Genomic DNA, 20,343 nt, shown 5'->3' on the forward strand with positions numbered 1-20,343 from the left:
TGTGTGCGTGTGCGCTCTTCCAAGCACAATACAAGGTGCGGTGCTGAGATTCACAGTGCAATACTAGCTTCAACTCTGTGCCTCCTTTTCTCATGCCATTTCTCTTTTGTTGGCAACTGCACAATGACAATTTTGAACAGAAATCACTCCCGAGAACTTCCCCCGATTACCAGCCCTCAGTTTCAGAACTACATTCCCTTCTGAACCCCATCAAAAGTTCAGTCCAAACCCCAAGAGCAAATTCACAAAAAGGGACCAAACTTTAAACAGGAAAATGCACATGTGATGCCATCAGTTCACATATGTTTAAATGGCAATGTTTCTGTACAGTACACAGAGAAGCAATGGCAGCAAAGTGACCTCAATTGTTCGTTGTTTATTGCAAGTAAACCTGGGCATTTAAAGAGATATGCACCATTCACAATTAAGCACGAGTGTCACATAAACTCTTGAATAAGCTGCCACTTGGCAGAGAGATCTCCTCATAGTTAAAGCACCACTGGTTCCTCACCAAGAGGCCACCTATCCACCCATTCTCCAGCTGTTACTATGTGGTACTACCTGAAAATGTTTCAAACAGCTTGGGTCTGGTTATGCCCTAGTAACACACACTTTTGGGTCAGAAGACACTTTACATAGGAATGCTTCTAATATTGTACGCGGGACTAAAGCAGCATCTGGTGGCCAACTGGGTAAAGGCAGTTATTTGTAAATAGTTGGTGGTGAATACTAAAAATTAGACACACCGTGTGAAACATCTGTGCCAATTTTTCTTACATCATCATACAGTACGTTCAGTTTAGAGCGTGCATAAATTAAGGCCGTATAATATTTCCATGGTTTTTTTTTTTCTAATTAAGAATTTCAGAACAATGTAGTAAAAACTGTATTTTGATGCGGGAAAGATTCACAAACGGGTTCAAGGCAAACATGAACAAGATTTCACGTTTAATCCTTACTAGTATTCATCACTCATCTGTAGGAAGTCAGTATTTTAGTGAAGTAATGCCTGTGCTTGGGACATGTGCCATTAACATTAGGCAGGTACCTTCATTATTCAGTTATCGGTGCTTGCTGAAAATTTTATTTTGACAAGCTTGTTCAGACATAATTCAGGCATGTATACTTGTTTTAAAGGGACACGGGTGGCGCTGTGGTCTAAACCACAGAACCTAGGGCTTGCCGATCAGAAGGTCGGCAGTTTGAATCCCTGCGACGGGGTGAGCTCCTAATGTTCAGTCCCAGCTCCTGCCAACCTAGCAGTTTGAAAGCACGTCAAAGTGCAAGGTGATAAATAGGTACCGCTCCGGCGGGAAGCAAACAGTGTTTCCGTGCGCTGCTCTGGTTCGCCAGAAGCGGCTTAGTCATGCTGGCCACATGATCCGGAAGCTGTCTTTGGACAAATGCCGGCTCCTTGGCCAGTAAAGCGAGATGAGTGCCGCAACCCCAGAGCCGTCCGAGGCTGGAATTAACAGTCAGGGGTCCCTTTACATTTATAGTTGTTTTTGAATTCTGTTGCTCTGTATTTTACTGATGTTACATATTGTTTTATGTAGAGAAGTTTAAGGGAATGTTTTGGTTAAGTAGTTTATACAATTTCTTGCAAGTACCGATGGGACTTCCCTTTCGCCTCATTGTAACAACTGACACAACACAGCACACAGCCACCAACATACCTGAAGCCCTGCAACGACTGGAGAACCTCAGACTTAACCCTTCACCAGAATGGCAACCATCACCCACCAAACGACAACCAAGACGAAAATACAGCAAACGATTGGACGACAGTCAACAAGAGAAAGAAGAAACAACAGAAACGACGTGACAAAGCAAAGACAGTCAAGTACCACTCACAGAACAGCCCCGCAGAACATGCAACACAAGACTATGAACCAACCTCAGCTAAACCCACACACCACAGATTGACAACCCTGCAACAACAACTATTGCCAAATGAAGCACCCAGAAACCACCTCGAACCAATGGACTGGTGAATAATGTTAACAAAACCTCCAGATAAAAACCTAGCAAGCCAAAGGCCTATACTGTCTAAAATACTTCTACAAAAACAACAAACCCATACCAACACAAGAAATACAAGACAAACTAGGGGACACCCAAATACGTTGGCTAACACATGCCTTCTTAAACAATCCAGCAGTAAAATCAGCAGCCACTAGGCGCATGACCACCTTCGAAAACCTTCTCCCGGCAGCAGAGGGACATGGCAAAGCAATGGTATCCGCAATATACAAAATACTGCTCCAAAATCCCACAAACCCCCTTGACGCCATCAAAGAACAATGGGAGCATGACATAGGCTATGAGATTAACCCCACCCAATGTACTAGAAGGTGGTCTAAACCTCCCTTTAAGTCAAAGGTGGTCTAAACCTCCCTTATCAGCCAAAAGAAGGGAACTCACTCTGAAACTCAACTACAGGTGGTACTTAACGCCACAGAAACTGGCACTGATACGCCCAGGAACCTCACCAAGATGTTGGAGAGGCTGCAATTCCACAGGCACATACCTCCACATGTGGTGGGAATGCCCTAAAATCCAACCCTTCTGGACAGCAGTCCTATAAGAGATATGCAAAACTAACTAAACAGGTATTAAAACTCACCCGACAACTGGCCCTACTGAACATCTTCCAAGATCATAATGACCACTCACATTATATAGGGCTCATAACCCACCTACACTCAGCAGCCAGAATCCTCACAGCCAGACATTGGTGAGATCTGTCAACAGTAAGCATGGACCAATGGTATCAAATTGTATGAGAAATGGCCTTACTAGAAAAGCTAGCTAATAAACTTGAAACTGACATGGGAACCAATAGAAGAGGACCCCAGTATGGCTCCCATTTATCACATACACAGCCCAACAAGAAGAATCCACTGACAGCATACGAATCATTTTGGCTTACCTGATCCAACAAGCCTTCACCCCTTCACAAATGCAGACAAACCTCACTGCAGCCAACCACCAACATCCTGCCCCACAATACCTCTCACTACCAAGGAAATGTAATAAACCAATAGAAAGAGAACCTACCCAGTTGACGCTGACCCCAAACCCCACATTTACATTATTTAAACACCCCACCTCTCCTCTCCCCCAACCTTATACTGTACTCAACACTAATGCCTCACAACAAATGTAACTGATTTGTAAGAGAACGTACAATCTGAAAAAGAGACAAGGCATGTACTTTTGTAAACCAAAAAAATCTTTAATAAAAAATAAATAATAAAAAATAGAAGAGGTGCATAATGATGTTTTAACAAGCTTTTATTGTGAAATATTGGATTTAGAAAAAAAGTACAAAAATGTCAACTGTCAATTGTGTGCCAGTACAGAATTTCAACAGTATATACACATGTAGCAAGCTGAACAGCTTCACCTCAGAATGGGCATACTTTCTAACTAAAAAGAAACTGCAATATTCACAGGCTTAAAATACATAAATAACTGAAGCCCAAGTGAAAGGTTTTGTTCAATGCTAATTAACAATTGGAAAACTGACTTAAATGAACATTATAGTACAATGTATCACCCTCAAAATCTACATTAAAAAGTTCATTGTGAAGATAGCTACAACTCCAGGATTTCATTTGCTAGTTCCTAGCCTTAAAAACTCCCAAGTGAAGAGAGGGTATGAAACTTGTAAAACCAGAGTGATTTCTCTTCAAACACTGTAAAGTCCCTAAATGAGTCCATACTAGGATTTGTACAGCTCTGGCAGTTAAAAATTAAAATGCTGGGTCTCTTTTTCTAGAATGTTCCTGTTGCAGCATAAGCAGGTTTCAATGAGAATGATTTGATCAGAAAGTGAATCAGATTCATGGTAAAAGTTCTGGCAGGTTTTTGTATTTAAAAAACCACCCAAATCTACCAGTGACAGGTAGTCATTTGACTGGAAAAAGTATCAAAATACTCTGAAATGCAAGTAAGTAATGAAAAAAAAAACCTTCTCAATGATTAAACAGTCCAATAGGATAGCAGCAGTATATTCTACCCTCGCTGTTTTATCATGTTAAGATAATCAAATAGTATTTATAAATTTACAAAGTTCGTCTAGTATACAAAAAATTAAAAATAATCCTCAATATTGTAGAAAGCAGCTTTTTTTTTCTTTCAAATTACATTATTCAGTAGTCTGTTGGGAACAAATCCTCCCAATCTTCAGGTAGCTGGAGGTCCAAAAACAACACATTAACGCTAGCTGAAGCGCACGTTATTCTTTTAAGTAACTTGATAGTAACTTGAGCACCTTTGAATCAAATAGGATTTCCATTTTATGGAAAAGCAGCTTCATTTTTAAGCTGATGAGACCATGCCTTCTGGAATGAATTCATATCATATAGTAATTCATATCGTAACTCCCAAAGGGAACATTAAAAAAAAAAAAAATCTGAAGAAATGTAAGACAGGGACCTGAAACTTCCTACCTTCGGGTATTGCTTTCCACATTCTGCTGAGGGATGTCTGCCTGTCTATTACTGAACTCTGATGGTTTATTCAGAATCCTGGGACTTGTTCTAGGGATGCACAGTTGGGCTTGTGCAATGCTGACCAGACTTTATGGGCTTAATTCCTCGGAACAAACTGGGAGTACATATAGAGCACATGTAATACACTTCCTGCAGCTTGAGATCAGTAGTGATGGGCAAGCTGCCCGCCTTTCAGAGAACTTTGTATGCTGTTATTTATGTTTCCATGGAATCCTGCAGCTTCCCATAGGACTTTCTGAATGCCAGCATCAGGCTCTTTATTGAGGAATGAGATACTTGTCTTAAGAGATTTGTCCAATTCCTGCTGGGTACATGATTCTTCATCCTGTACTGATCCCACTTGACTACATGGCTGGCCCACAGACAGCAAAGCCAAGTGAGGGTCCATGGGGCTGGCGTTTTTTGTCCCATGTGAGAGCTTCTCTGGGGCCATTTCTATTGGCTCCTGGGTAACCTGTCCCAGAACAGTGTGACTGCACCCTTAGCAATGTGAAGCTGTTTGTGTGGGGGGTGTTTGTTTCACTCTTGAGAAATAAAAAGGCATATTCCCCCAGCAGTTTAAAAAGGCATAGTACGATGAAATGTTATTAAAAGAAATTGCCAAAGAGTTACATTAGCTCAAATACTGTTCCTGCGTCATTCAATTTAGAACATGCCACAGGGAATATTATGCAAATTAGCACTGAGATAAAAGGTGAAATATATTTTAGAAGCCCTACAGTTTAGTGTGTGTGTGGGGGGGGGGAATTAAGTTAGGCACAACATGAGTTAAGACAAACACCTTCTACACAGACAAATCTGTTACAATTATGTACAGCCAATATTCCTTTCCTGCCAGATCTTAACACCTTCTCTAGCATCCTAAACAACTCTGATCTTAACATCTGATTATTCTGTACATACATTTATTTATATACATCCACAAAGGAACATTTAAACATGATTTTTTTTTAAAAAAAGAAAAACTTTATATACAAAATACCAACATTCCTATAAATAATAAACAGTTAGGAGAAAAGGCACTTGCAAGAGAAAAAGTCTACAGTAAATTTCCAAAAAACACGTTTTGTTCAGATACTTACAATAGGGAATATCTCTTTAAATTTCTATCACAAGAAATGTAAAACACCAGTTATCACTAAGAATAGAACTGTTAAAATTCTTTTACATATTTATAGGTAATAAGCTTCTTGTCATAAAAGCACCATGATTTTAGACTTTCAACGTACTCTTATTTTGACCAAAAGATAATGCACAATTGTCAGGCATTTAGTGCTCCAGTTTCTGTTTCCAAGCTAGTTGTTGCTGGAATACTGATACGGTTGACCATTATTTTTCTTGATGTGGATCTGCCCAGCTCCTGGGTAAGTTCTGCTTTTGCCTAGGTGTCCTGTATAAATCCAATTTAGATTAATGATTCTGCACAATAGCCATACTTGATGGACCGCTCCCTCAAACTGCTGCCTTGCATATGTTATTGCATGATGTGGTTAAAAATAAGAGCACTCTTACTGATTACCAGTAACTGGCAAGAAGTCCTCTCCTGTATAAATTCTTTTTAAAAAGCATTCTTCAAGCCAGCTGAAGTATTTTAATCCAAATGGCTTAAACTTAAAAAGGGGGGGGGGGAGTTCCACTGCATTATCAGTTACAAAAAGGTGTAGGAAACATGCCAACTACTCTGTGTGCAAAAATATTCCTTTTTTCCACTACACAGGCTTCTAAGGAGTTTCCACAGAGTCATTTACCTTTTGAATATTAACACCCATGCAAACAGCCAGCACTTCATGGAGATGTGAGTATGCTCCCACTCTTGTCAAACTTCTTGCCTTTTGATAAAGCCGCAACTTGTTTGAGCAGTTCTCTGTTTTTTGCCTGCAAAAAACAACACAACCCTTATAATTCTGTAGGTTGTATCGTACATACATTGCCATGCAATGTTGGACAATGCTCCACTTCCCTCTTTACACCATTCCCATGGTAGTTGCAGAAATGTCTAACAGATGTAGGCGAACGCCTGTGCTGCTGAAAAGGGCTCAAAGCCACGGATCCAAAGAGCTATGTAAGGTTCGGCCCAAGGGTTTTGGTACTCCAGCTCCTCCCCCACCCCAATCCTATTGCAAACTGTTTGGTATGATGAGGTGATGCTTGAGAAATAGATGTCTCGAGTCCTTTTTGGAACCCTATCAAGAGCATTCATTAGATCTTAAAGTAAAAATACTGTATTATTAGATAGCTTTCATTTTGATATTTTTAAAGAAGGGCCTTAAAGCACATTTTCAGACAGACGGATGCTTAAATGGAAAGCTATCTCAACATGACACTGTCCAAAGCTCTCTCTGTCCGTCCGTCCCCCAGTTTAATAATGTGGCTAATTTGTGATTCTTTGGGAGTCAGCTGGAGCTTTACACTGTGTGAAGAGATTGGAATGTTGATTTCACCTAAAGAAACACACTAAAAAGCAGAGGCTATTTCAGCACTAGCAGCCTAGGAAGTTATCCAGGCAAACATGACCACCATTCATCACAATCAAGTCCCTCTCTATAAAACACAGACACGGCTGTGTACAACACTTAAGGTGCAGGTGAAACAGATTTGCACCAAAGCAGCTCTCCTAGCTAGCTAGCTTTAAGCCAATGTCTTTAGTTGCTATAGCTGAAAACAAAAATGGGGAATAACAACTTTAGTACAACTGGTAAAACATATCAAAATCTCATGATGAATCCTGTTCAAGTTAGACCCCTGTTACTGAAAGTCAATCAATGGGACCTAACTGATGTAAGCTTTGCTAATTATTTCACTGCTGAGCGTTTATGGATAAAAAAAATGCAAACATTGTTACGATGATCAATTACAATCTACTCTTCATCAATGCTGGGATGACTAGAGATCCAGTTTGTGAAGTTCAATATCTGCAGAGGCCTGTGGGTTCCTCTTCTTGGTGTGATGCCAGAATTCAGTGCTATCTTGGGGTATGATATTGATAGTTCAAGAAGAGTGAATTCAAAAGGTGCCTATCTCGTGACCATTTGTTCTTATATAAATTATATATAACAGAACTATCATAAGCATAGGAAGCTGACTAAACTGACACCAGCTTAAGTTAAACTTGCATTTGTTGTTGTTGTTTAGTTGTTTAGTCATGTCCAACTCTTCGTGACCCCATGGACCAGAGCACGCCAGGCACTCCTGTCTTCCACTGCCTCCCGCAGTTTGGTTAAACTTGCATAAATTACCCCAATTCCAAACTCTGTTCAGCAGTGCTACTACTCACTGAGCTGGCCTAAGCCTCGAAGAGGAAAAAACAAGTCATAAAAAGAGTGTTTGAATTGCACCTCCCTTTTTGCCAGCATAAGCTCTGCCAGGTCGTGTGATCAAGCTAAACAGTTAGGATCCTTCATATGTCTCCCCTGCCTGGCAGCACCCTCACCAATCCCCATTTTTCAGGGCTTATGTCAGTGTAAAAACATGGTTCAGTCAGCTGAGCCCCAGCTGAAGGAATTATGCCAGCGTGTCTCCAGCTAAGCTTGGATGTGGTGCTTACACTGGGAGAGCAACCGAATCCTAACTCACCCGTCCCAGTAGATCCTAGGTTTTGATTGCTCCCCAAGTCCTTAGCCCAATAATGTTGTCTGTGAACAATTGCGGTGCTTACCTGTAGCTGTTCCACAGTTTCTTTATGAGCTCTCTCCATGCTGTTCATCTTTGTTCTCAAGTTGGACTCTTGGTACTGAAAGTCTGCCTTCAGCTCTGTCAACTAGGAAAAAGAATGGAGATCTTTAAAATACTGTTCCAGACCTCCTTTAAAGATAACCCTCACATCAACAAGATAGATTCCTGGTGTCTGTCAGATGAACTTTTTAAAAGACAAAAAAGCAATTTCTTCCACCGATTTGAAGACTAGTAATGAAAACAATGCATAGCATTAAATATTATATCTGCACAAACAAAGTAAGCTGAGTATATCCGTAAGACAGAATGTTGTCTAAACATTTTTACTTGGCATAGTCCAGGTTATTGTCCTTACATACACAGTTAAGAAAAAATAAATAAACCATACAGCAGTTATTCCCAGATGTGCAAGTAAGAGATCACCTCCTTCACAACACACTTGTAAGCCAGGCACTACACTTCTCTCTTGGGAAGAGAGCAAAATACAATGAAGCTGTGTGGCAGTTAAGATGCCCCCAAATGGTGGAAACTATGGATTTGGAGTGTAAACTCCAACCTACCTCTCAATGAATGCAAGCTCAATATGGGGAAAGGATTGAGAGAGAAGGACTTCCAAAGCATCCAGAGTAACCCATATAAACTACAAATATGTTACAATGTATCAGGTGCACTTGGGAAACTATTACCTCTGGCTAATACCACAACAGCTCACCCTCCCTTTCCCCCAAAAGCAATTGTTTGATGGGCAGAAATGATGAGGATACAGCATTATGTGTGCGGGTTTAGCTTATTATTATTATTAATTATTATTAATTGAATTTATATACTGTCCTATAACCTGGAGGCCTCAACTACTCCTACCCTTTCTCAGCATCAAACCTTAGCCAGGGTAGGTTCTGGCCAGCTGGGGAGGAGGGCATACTGTGGAGGAAGAAGATAAAATTGGCCCCTTGTGGACAAAAAAGTTCATCTAAATATAATTATTTCGAGTAACATATGACCAAAATGCATTCCAAATGAACTCTGGGTTTGGGTTGCTTAATTCATATTTGTAATGCTTATTTCATTTGGAACTAGAACATTTACAAAATAGCTACTTGTGAGTTAAGGCTTTTACCTTTTTATCTTTTTCCAGAATTGTTTGATCTCTTTGCTGCAAGAGGCGTTTCAGTGACATCACTTCTTCTTTCAGCTGACTAATGAGGACAAAGTTGTCAGTACCTCCGCTGTCTGCTGACTGATTTATAGAACTACTGTAAAACAAAAAGTGTGGGCTGTGATTAAATGAGGGGGGGAAACTGTATGTTTTTGAATCAGTTTCACAAACGTCCTAATGGGAAAAAAAGTACTTGACAGAAATAGATGAAACTAGCAAATTAGCTTATTAATGGCAAACATTATCAATACCTGCAGAAATATAATTAAGCATTAGCTTCTGACTTTCTAAATGAAGCAGCCTTTTACACAAATTCCAACTGTTTGTCAGAGACTGTTGTATACAATCTCTCTCACCTAACAAAATGCACATGGAACAAAGCTTGTCAGTAAGAACCAAATCAAAGCAGGTTTATAGCTACAAATAACTGAACTGTTGCTCCTAGATGCGCTGCATGTTGGGCTGTTTTCCTTCTGCTATATTTTAGTTGATTACCCCCAAAACCTCCAGAATAAGGAGTGTAGAGCCATCATTTTCCACTAAAATTTACACCAAGGCATATGGCCAAAATATGAAGTCATGTTGACTTTTTCAGAATAAAATGAAAAAGAAAAGGAAAACGAACAATAATTTCAATGGGAAAAACTGTAAGGAAGGCCATATTTTTACCTATCTCCATTAGATGGCTTGGATTCCATTTTGGGCTTTTTCTTTGGAGTTTCATTCTGAGTAGCTGCAGAGGATTTATGGCTGAAAAGACGCCAACACAATCTGTATGACTTATACATCTACATTTACACAAAACAGCATGTACATAGATTTCTAAATAATTTGACAAAGTAAGGAACAGGCTGGACTTACAAATTGTTTTTTTTTTTAATAGTCAACATTTACCTCTGTTTCCACAATCCCTGATCTTGCTCTGGACTCAGACTGCTGATTCTGAAATGCAGAATGTGCAATAGGCTTAAGAATGGCCACCTCAATCATGGTTTGAAAAAAGGGGGGGAAAAGCAAAAGCCCTATTTTACGTACGGCTACCAGTTCTGAATATTCTTCAGAGGTAGCCACATATATAATAGCACACTGCAATCCTATATGGATGCAACCAAAGCTTGCCTAACAAAGGGCAAACCTGTCTTTTCCAGGGAAGACTGCAAGCAGAACTCCAGGCACAGCTATGCAAAAGTACTGCTGGCCACAATCACTTGACCTTCCAAGAGCAGCGGCAGGTCTACAAGTACTCCCATGAATCTGGTATTTTAGTTACTTCTGTCTTGTCTGGATTAATTATCATACTGTGATGTGCTGGATGTGGATTAACAACCTCCTCACTGTCTTTGAGGAATCAGAAGGAGAGTTGGGATGGCACCCATACACTGATGGCACCATACTTCACTCATCCAGATAACCTTTTCAAGCAGTTTCATGAAGCTAAAGAATAGCATGGAGACTCCCCAGACCAAAGGAAGTACACTAATTTCCCAAAAGCTTTTGAACAGGAACATTTTCTGAAACCCTAAATCAGGGAAGGCTAACCCCTGATCTGGTCCCAAACAAATTTGTTTGCCACTACCCCCTCCGATTTTAATGGCGCAACAAAAATAAAAACACTGACACAGTCACTGCACTGTGGTGATGCAAATCACCTTCTCCCTGGTCATGAGACTGCTCATCTGACAAGCAGAGAGAGGGTGATTAGCTGGAAGTGGGGGGCTGAAGCCAAGAAGGTCTAAGTCTGGGTCAGTGCCTGGATGGAAGACTTCCTGGAAAACTAGGTACACTACCTGAAGTTTCACAATAAGATACAAGTATAATAAAATAATAAATAAAATACTGATGGTATTGAAAGCAGCTGATGTACAGCAGAATGAAAATGGAAGCCGCTGGGCAACATCTATTAGCACAATGAGCTAGCATTTTCATTTTCTCATGACAAGTGAAATCTCTCTTCAACCACAATGTATCTTATTTGGAATGTGCAGAGACTGGACGGCCATCTGTCATGGATGCTTTAGCTGATATTGCTGCACTGCAGGAGGCTGGACTAAGTGAACCTTGGAGTCCTTTCCAATTCTACAATTCTATGATTCTGGTGCATTTATGCATCTCTTCTTCATTCAGAAAGGGGCCATGCCTAGCTATGTGTATTAGCAACAGCATTAGAAGTGAGAGTTCAGCTTGCAACTCAAATGTTTCTAAACTGTTACTGTTTCATATAGGTTTTGTGTTCTACAAAAACAACACAGACTCCCAGCTATACACATATGGTCTCTAAAAGTTATGGCAGGATGTTGCGCAATCGGAAATGTGACTTTCTTTCAATAACAGGCCCTGTTATTTTGAAACCTCTCTTAGGTTTGCAAAACAATTTGCTATGTGGGAAGCTTCTTTTTCAAGAAAACAAACCCAAAGCTCCCTTGGACAATTGGAACCAGTTGGGCAGATCCTTGGATCCTAGCCTATATAAAGAAACATTCTTACACCCAAGTCCCTATCTGCCATCCCACACTTTCAACCTAAGGAAATATTAATAGCAGAAATAAGTTTTAAGTGCAATAGATTAAATCTACCAATTTAGCAGCAAAGTTTTTACTGTATCTTGATTTAGTTTCAGAGAATACAGGTACGGCCTCTATTCCACAAGTTTCACAAAACTTACTTGTGATGGCCGCTGCTGTGACGGTGGTGGTGATGGCGATGGCGCTGGTGTTTCAAATGATGCTGGTCTTTTTCAGTAAGTGATGTGGAGGAGGAATTAGAATGTGAAGACCCTAAGCTCTTCCGCTGTTCCTTGGTCTTCTGCAGTACTCTCTTGTAGGACAGCGTACAGAGCCAACACAACAGCTTCCCATCAACCTTTTGGGAAATCATTCGCAGCAAGTTATGTTACACGTACTCAGTGCTAAAAAGACATACAACAGCCAAAATAAAATTATCAAATACTTCTGCTGTCATTCTTTTTGCACACATCTTAATACAAACAAGTTAAAAATGCATAGTACAGAACAGCAGCATGTAAAATTAAACATACCGGACATTCTGCTGAAAACTGGGTGAAAAATATTGCAACCTATTTCCTTTAGGTGAGCACACGTGTCAAGATATAAAAGGCCTCTTCCATGGACAGAAGGGCTCTTGATCCAGCAGAGGCCCCACTAAAGGAAGGGAAAAGAACATTTTTGCAAAAACTCCCATAACCTTTATCAAGCAGTGCCGTGTCCCACACTATTCTCAAGGTTTCTATTTTCAGAAGCTGGAAGGGAAAGAGGAATCTGTAAAAATTGCCTTGCCTCTTCCGTTAAGAGTGTCAGGAGTGAAACCCCTCTCAAGGGGTATTAGGATCCAACACATAATCATTTCATTCTCAAGTGGTAGACCTACTGAAATCAATGAACTTTCAATGGATCTATCTAGACTATAACTGACATTGGATGTATCTCCCCTGTATCATTTTGTCTTTCAGCCAATTTCCAGGATACCCCACAGCTCTCCTCAGACTTGGCCAATGATTTATCTAGGATCCACCATCCCAACTGGTTGCCAGCTAGCATCTTGGAAGAAAAGGTTCTCAGTAGGCTTTATCCAAGAGTCTACTCTAAACTCTAATATATGAATACTCACTATACTGTAATAAAATAAATGCAATCTAAGAGACCACTTGCAGCAACAATGGGGTACAGTGGTACCTCGCAAGACGAATGCCTCGCAAGACGGAAAACTTGCAAAACGAAAGGGTTTTTGGTTTTTTGAGTTGCTTCGCAAGACGATTTTCCCTATGGGCTTGCTTCGCAAGACGGAAACGTCTTGCAAGTTTGTTTCCTTTTTCTTAAAACCGTTAATACAGTTGCGACTTGACTTCGAGGAGCAACTCATAGCACGCGGTGTGGTAGCCTTTTTTGAGGTTTTTGAAGACTTTGGTGATTTTTGAAGCTTTTCCAAAACTTTTCCGACACCGTGCTTCGCAAGACGAAAAAAATCGCAAGACGACAAAACTCGCGGAACGAATTAATTTCGTCTTGCGAGGCACCACTGTATTGTCCGAATATGGATGACAAGCAACCATGCTGAAATAGCTAGGTCTGAGACTGGTCAGTGCCTAAGCTGGGAGACTGTCTGATAATCTACAAAAGATTATGAAAGAATGGTGAAATAAAAATGATAATATATTATGTTCCATCAATAACAATTGGGCAGACTAGATGCCAGTGTTTTATAGCCTCTGAAAACAACTATCAAAAGGCATACTTTCAATTATCTTGTTTACTGTTCTGTGAGTTCGAATTTTTTCATGGATCAGCAGTCAAGTGATGCTATATAAACTGATAACTGAAGAGTAATACAAATACATAATATAAATTCTATTTCTCCATAATTATTCGGAAGCCTTCACTTAAAACTGACTAAAGGTTTCTTCTAGAACACCTCATGCCAGAGGTGCAGGTAGCATCCAGTTACATGACTTAAGTAAACATGGACCCTAGGTAAGTGTGCCTGGAACCCCTGGACTCTCACACCGCTCAAATTCTGAGACCAACACTGGTGTCAGAAGTGGGATCTGTGTTTCCTGGAGGAAAGGCTCATGAGCAAAGTATGCCTGAGTTGGGGGACCCCATTCTCCACATGTGGTTTACAGTTTCAGGGATCAATGAACAGCACTCTGATAGACCATTAGTGCTATAGTGATGTTGGGAAATCTTAGCAAGTTAAAACTTTGGCTCATGCCTAAGAAGAGCATTGTGGGAGAGCCAAACACTGGGGAATGTGTGTCTGCTTCTTTAAATGCAAACTTAGTGTCTTTGGGAGTGTGAATAAGTTATCTTCTCCAGCTGCAGGAGGGAGGCTCATAGTTGATTTGTAGTCTTGACATCTGGCTATCTGAGATGCCGTTTCTGTGTGAACAAGGTCATCGAGCCTTATTACAACAAGAAGGGGAATCTGGTGTGTGTCTGAGAATAAGGGAGGATGGCCTTTCGTTTTCAAGGTCTTGGGATAAACAGGATTCAGCTGCCAATTCCCCTAACAAGTTTGAGTTATCGTCCTTCTATGCAACCATTGGCGAATTGCTAATTAATCTAAAGAACCGATTGGCCTTTGAGTTTGGGATTCACGCGGGTTCAAAGGGGATAAAACCTTAGGAATCCGACTTGCAATTCGCAGCCGCCTCACCTAACCTACTTTGCCATGTTGAGACCATTGTCATGCAGAGGGGGCCTGCCCTGATGCCGGTTCTCGTTGTGAGTGTGTTCTGTAGTTAGCGATACTAAACAATGTTTTTATTGTCTGTTTGGGATTTGTAAGAGATGTGCAAACTTTTATGTTTGAATAATCTTGTTTTTTAATAAATTCTGGAAAAAGGACTTTTTCCTGTTTCTGTCTTTTGTGCCTTTCTGTCGGGGAAGCTAAACCAGCACCTGACCACTTAGTCGCCTACCTGAACCTGTTGGATTTCTGTCTGTGCCATGGTAAAGCGACGCGGGGTGGGGCAGCCCAGTAATGCTGAAGAGTAATCTCCTTCCTTAGGTTACTTTTCTGGGCTGTTCTAAGATAAGGAAGTGGTGGCAGCAACTACTGTTTGTTTGGTTTGTGTTCTGAAAACGCTTCTGTGCACCCCTCTCTCTCTCTCAGCTGGGTCTTGCCGGACAAGTAGGGCAGGTTGGGGAGGTGGGGGAGTGCGCACAAATGCTACAAGTGCGATTCAAAATACAACAATACGATGTTGTTCATCATCCAGTTACCACTTTGAGACCAAGTATGAGTAGCAGCAAGACAAAGCTATACCTTTCTTCTTCCTTCCTCTTTGCGATCAAAAGCACATTGCTGCTTGCATTGTTCACATGTTTGAGGGGGTCCATATTTCTTCTCAGAGTTCGTGCAGCGCTGACATTTTGTGCCAATAAACGCTGCAATGATGTTACAGTATTGGCAAGGTTTCGGCTGAAGAAAAAGAACAACAAATTAAGAATGCCACTCCTTGTTTCAATATGTCAACATTTTATGCAAAAATGGCTTAGAGTCACTGAAGAAAAAGTAAAACTGCTTTTATACAAGCTCATTTAGACAGACTTCACTTAGTAGTTACATGCTTGAAACTATGTTACATTTTATTAACTGGTTCAAAGTTTCTTTAAACTTTCCTGATGTAAGCTGTGGGGAAAACATTATTTTGCTAACTAAAATTTGTTTCTTTTTATTTAGGAAAATGTATAAACTGCTTAATAAAAAAAAAAACAGTAATACAGAGCATTTCCGTTATAATTATGGAACTGCAGCTATGGAGTCAATGTATTTTCATGGTGAATTAGGCTATCAATTGCTATCAAGCACAATGACTGTGCTCTGCCTCTATGGTCAGAGGCAGAATGCTTCCGAATACTAGTTGCTGAACACTGCAAGAGGGGAGAGTACTCTTGTGCTCAGTTCCTGCTTGTGGGCTTTCCACAGGCATCTGGTTGGCTTTTGTGAGGACACTGGAGAAGATGGGTCACTGTCCTGATCCAATAGGCTCTTCTTTGTGGACCCTTCTCCTACAGTGAAAGTAAGCAATCTCTAGACTATCCAAAAAGGCTATTACAGCCAGCTGCTTAAAGATACAATGGAGGCTGCAAAGTGCATCTTCCTGGCTGCCCATACTGCCACATGGTAGGTACAATTATGAGTCATAACCAGTGTTCAGTCAACCTTAGAGCAAGACCTGCGCTCAAGTCTGGTTTTCTTCACAGCCTGTAGCTCTCAAGAATACCGGGGTTCCACTCTTCAGCACGTACATATTTAAAACTTTATGCAAAGGCAACTTCAACCAGTGTGGAATAAAATGTCATAGTTGTTGTTATTTTCTTAAATCCAAATTTGAATAAGTCTCTGTAGGCCTGACTATGAATTTAGCAGCCCAGTCACAAAAAAGATCCAGAATTAACTCACCGTTCCAAATTGCTTTACATTTTGGGCACACTTCTTGCATATTGTGTTGGTTTTGCTAAAAGAAAAGGAAATAAAATCCAGTTTTTCAAATACTTAGTTACACAGGAGAAGTACCCATATTCAGGACAGGCCCTTAAAAGCCAGTGTGGTGTAGTGGTTAAGAGCGGTAGACTTGTCATCTGGTGATCCAGGTTTGTGTCTCCGCTCCTCCACATGCAGCTGCTGGGTGACCTTGGGCTAGTCACACTTCTTTGAAGTCTCTCAGCCCCACTCACTTCACAGAGTGTTTGTTGTGGGGGAGGAAGGGAAAGGAGAATGTTAGCCGCTTTGAGACTCCTTTGGGTAATGATAAAGTGGGATATCAAATCCAAACTCTTCTTCTAAAAGAACTCTAGTTCTCCAAAAAGGTGGCACAAGTTGCTCACCAGAGGCTCTTCTTTATTCTGCCTTGCTCTTTTGCCTCCTTCATGGGACCAGGGTAGGCAGACAACATTTTCCCCAATACGTGGGTGACTTTTAGCCATATAATTCAAGGTAAACTGCATGTGGAATTTGACTGACCAGCATTACATTTATGGGGCATATAGCAGTTTTCAAGTAATAGCTTATAGTTTACAAGTGTGAAATAACATGAAAAAGACTTACCTCTCTTGTTGAAACTCTGATCGACAGTAAGTACATTTTACCATGGGATGTGCAATGCGACATTCCTAGACAAAAAAAAGTCAAAATTGTTTTACTATAGAGAAACTACTGACACAATAAATTCATCTCATTTTATCTTATTTGCTCTGTAGACATTCCATGGTGCTCCCATGTATAAGTTACAGTTGTTCCAAGTCACTTTGGCTTTCCATATGTGGCTGCAAACTACAGGGCAAGAGAATTCCTGATCTGACTTATTATACAGTCTATGTCACCATCATAAGATTGCAATATAAAGTGCTTTATTGCTTGATTATAAGCTGGGTTTAAGAGATGGAATTTAAGATAACTAATTAAAAACCCACTGACTGTTAATGCTGCAAAACTAAGTATCTTTACCGTGGACTCCTGCAAGTAGAATCTGTCACATAGCTGCTGTAACAAGCAATGATCTATGAGTACTTTGATTGCCTATGAAAGCTTGTGCCACAAGACTAGCTAGCTCCCAGAGTATTATAGCCTGTTTTAAAAAGAAAACCAAAACAGGTGTTTCTTCATTACAGCAAGCAAGGGATGAAGTAACACATTTAGGTGTGTTTTTTAATGTGTGACAAAGATGTAATGAATCAGTGATGGAAAACATGAGACCCTCCAGATGCTATTAAGTCTCCAGGTACCATGGACAGAAACTATGGGAATTACAGCCCAACCATAATTTGGAGGGCTGCAGGTTCTGCCCTGTTCAAAACAAACAAGTCAAAATGTAAAAGTCATCAAAATTTTCCAATATGTATAATAAATTCAGGACAGAACTACCCTGAGGAGGGATTGCCACTGAAAATAGTAAACCCCATCCCATCACCATGTAGTGAAAGCTGTATACTGTCTGACAGTGGGAGGGAAATCCACTATGGTTCAGAATGGGGTTAGAGCAAATGCAAAATATGATGACATGATATAGAGGGAAGAATCTCATAGTGATGACATTCTGGGTGGCACCATCATGCCAGGCATAACAAATGGGCCACAACACCTACACCACAGGGCAGTTTGGGTAGCAGACTGGCACCTCCCACTGAGTAATCTGAAAAGAACTGATCACCCTGGAATTAGTCACTAAGGCTGAAATCATATAGGCACATGGAGAGCAAGTATCACTGAACTCAAATGAGACTAACTTTTGGGGTTGACACATATATAATCTCTTGTCATCCCTTTGTAACCCTGAAAACGAGGCCTGTTTTGCGACTGATCTATGTCACCTTCTCTGAACATATAAAGAGCCTGCTGGGACAAGCCAGTTGCCCATCCAGGCCAGCATATTGTTCTCACAGTGGCCAACAAGGTGTCTGTGGGAAGCTAGGCAATCAGGATCCAAGCGCAAGAGCACCTGACCTATCCTCAACTTGTACTCAGAAGAACTGCTGCTGCCTCCAACTGTGGAACCACAGGATAGCCATCATGGCTAGTAGCCTTCAATAGTGCTCTCCTCTTCTGAAGTCATGCAAGTTGGTGGTCATCACTGTCTCCCTGAGGAAGAGAGCCCCATAATTTTAACTATGTGCTACATGGAAGAGAAGTGCTTCCTGTTATCCCTCCTGAGCTTTCCAATGTTCAGCTTCACCAGATGCCAGCAGGGACGTTTCCTTCGCTTAAAAAAGTGCAGAATAAATGTTCCAAGTGAAAAAGAAACCACACAGCAGCTTATCAGGAGCGTTGTGTCCTTGAAGCTAAACCCTTCCCTTGCCTTCACTCCTCTGCTTGGTCAGCCCCCTCGCAATTCCAAGGCTGCGGCTTCGTTAACTACAAACCCCGAAATCTCCGACCCACCCCAAAACTTTCCTAGGGTTTTTGTAGACGCTTTGTGGGGTCAAAATGCAGGGTTTTCCCTTACAATACCCTATGAACGGTTTAGAGGGGGATCTCAAATTTAGGGGTTCCGAGTTAGTTGTTGGGGGGGGGGAAGAAACTACAAAACGCAGGATTTGCACTACTAGGCTCTACAGAACTTTGGGGGGGGTCCCTAAATTAGGGGTTCCGAGTTAGTTGTTGTTGGGGGGGGGGAGAGAAAGAACCTACAAAACCAGGATTTGCACTTCTAGGCTCTACAGAACTTTGGAGTGGATGGGACGTTGGTTTTCTGGGTGTTAACAGCGACCCCCCGTTTGATGTATCACTTACTGAGTTTGGGAGCCCCACTAAAAGCTTTAGAGGGGCCCCGAGATTTCGGGGTTAACGGAGCTCCAGGCCGCCCCGTCCCTTCAAACCCCTTCAGCCCCGGAAGCGGGCGCGTCCCGCCGAACAGCCGGATATCCTCTGGCCGCCCGCCCTGCCCTGCCGTCCCCACCCCACGCAGCCGCCCTTCCCTCCCTCGGCGTCGCCTCCCGGCCTACCCCCGCAGCCCCCGGGGAGCGGCACCTTGCAGAGCTGCTGTCCCTGGGAGAGCTCCTCGAACGGGTAGCGCTGGTTGCACTTGGTGCAGGCGTAGAGAGCCGGGGCGGCGGCGGCGGCGGCGACGGACCCACCTCCACCACCGACGACGGCCGCTGCTGCCGCCACCCCGGAGGCCCCGGATGTTGCCGCCATCCGCCTTCCCTTCACAGCGCCGAAGGAGCCGGGAAGGAACCAACCACCGGCCGCAGGGCGGGCGGGCAAGAGCGAACGAACGACTGAGAGAGAAAGAGAGAGGAGAGATTCTCCCCTCCCCCGCGCGCGCCTGATGGTTCCTTCGGCTCCTCCGCCGCCGCTTCTTCCTCCACTTAGGCCCGCTTTCCTCCTTGTGTCGGCATCCGCGTCAAGAGGCCCTTCCGTTCCCCCCTCCTCCTCCTCTTCCTTTCTCCTCACGCAAACAGAGGCCGAGCGCGAGCCAGGGAGCAAACCGACGGAGCGCGAGCCTCGGCGCCCTCGGCCAATCAGCGCGGCGCGGCAAGGCCGCCTTCAAACCTCGCCGCCCAATGAGGAGGCGGGGGAAGCCGCGCGACGTCCCTCATCCGCTCCCCACGCCCGCCGTGCTTGCGTCACGATTTATAAGACCAGACCAATTAGAAAAATAAAATAAGGCGGAACCCGCTCTCCGCCGCCGCCTCTCATTGGCCGGGCGCCGGTGCCCTTTTTTCCATACGAAAGTCGCAGCAATAACCGCCTTCGCTAGGTTGCGCCTGCGCAGAAGGGACATAAGAGCAGTTCGCTTCCTTCCTCCTGCCACCCTCCGAAAGCTCCACAAAACAAATCCGGAGCGTAGCTTCGCCGTGGCTTCTGATTCGCTCGCTCTTGAAACCCCAAGGCGATAATAAGGAAATAAATCCGAGCGCCTGCTGTGGCTGCTTCCCACCCTACTTCTTCTTTCTCAACTCTGATTGGTTAATCCGGGCGTCCATCACCGCCGCGGCTCTGTGACGCAAGCGCGCAGTAAAAGGCAACGCGGGAGGG

General features: G+C 42.4%; 1 protein-coding gene across 3 annotated transcripts; it reads right to left on the reverse strand.

Moving 5' to 3' along the window:
* Positions 1-3,279: 3,279 nt before the first annotated feature.
* FAM76B (family with sequence similarity 76 member B) lies at positions 3,280-20,332 on the reverse strand. Of its 3 annotated transcripts, none has more exons than XM_081002291.1 (10): positions 19,333-19,875; positions 16,915-16,979; positions 16,270-16,324; positions 15,130-15,285; positions 12,011-12,207; positions 10,243-10,290; positions 10,018-10,098; positions 9,310-9,445; positions 8,176-8,277; positions 3,280-6,395 (listed from the first exon to the last, which is right to left on the reverse strand). In XM_081002291.1, exons 1-10 carry the CDS (start codon positions 19,498-19,500, stop codon positions 6,306-6,308), a joined length of 1,098 nt encoding a protein of 365 aa, XP_080858417.1. In that variant the 5' UTR covers positions 19,501-19,875; the 3' UTR covers positions 3,280-6,305. The 3 variants fall into 3 exon arrangements, with proteins under 3 accessions (XP_080858417.1, XP_080858419.1, XP_080858418.1); XM_081002293.1 differs by lacking the exon at positions 19,333-19,875 and adding an exon at positions 19,096-19,212; XM_081002292.1 differs by lacking the exon at positions 10,018-10,098 and having other exon boundaries at positions 19,333-20,332.
* Between the last annotated feature and the right edge of the window lie 11 nt (positions 20,333-20,343).

Source organism: Podarcis pityusensis (assembly GCF_964106645.2).
Source record: "Podarcis pityusensis genome assembly, chromosome: 4".
Classification (NCBI taxonomy): Eukaryota; Metazoa; Chordata; class Lepidosauria; order Squamata; family Lacertidae; genus Podarcis; species Podarcis pityusensis.

Bases quoted from the DNA above. Each gene is read 5' to 3' on its own strand.
- FAM76B (XM_081002291.1), bottom strand. From the start codon at position 19,500: ATGGCGGCAACATCCGGGGCCTCCGGGGTGGCGGCAGCAGCGGCCGTC. The intron at 10,291-12,010 runs GTAAGTTTTGTG...TCTGCATTTCAG, and splicing joins CACAGCAGCGGCCATCACAA to AATCAGCAGTCTGAGTCCAG. The intron at 6,396-8,175 runs GTAAGCACCGCA...TGTTTTTTGCAG, and splicing joins AAACTGTGGAACAGCTACAG to GCAAAAAACAGAGAACTGCT.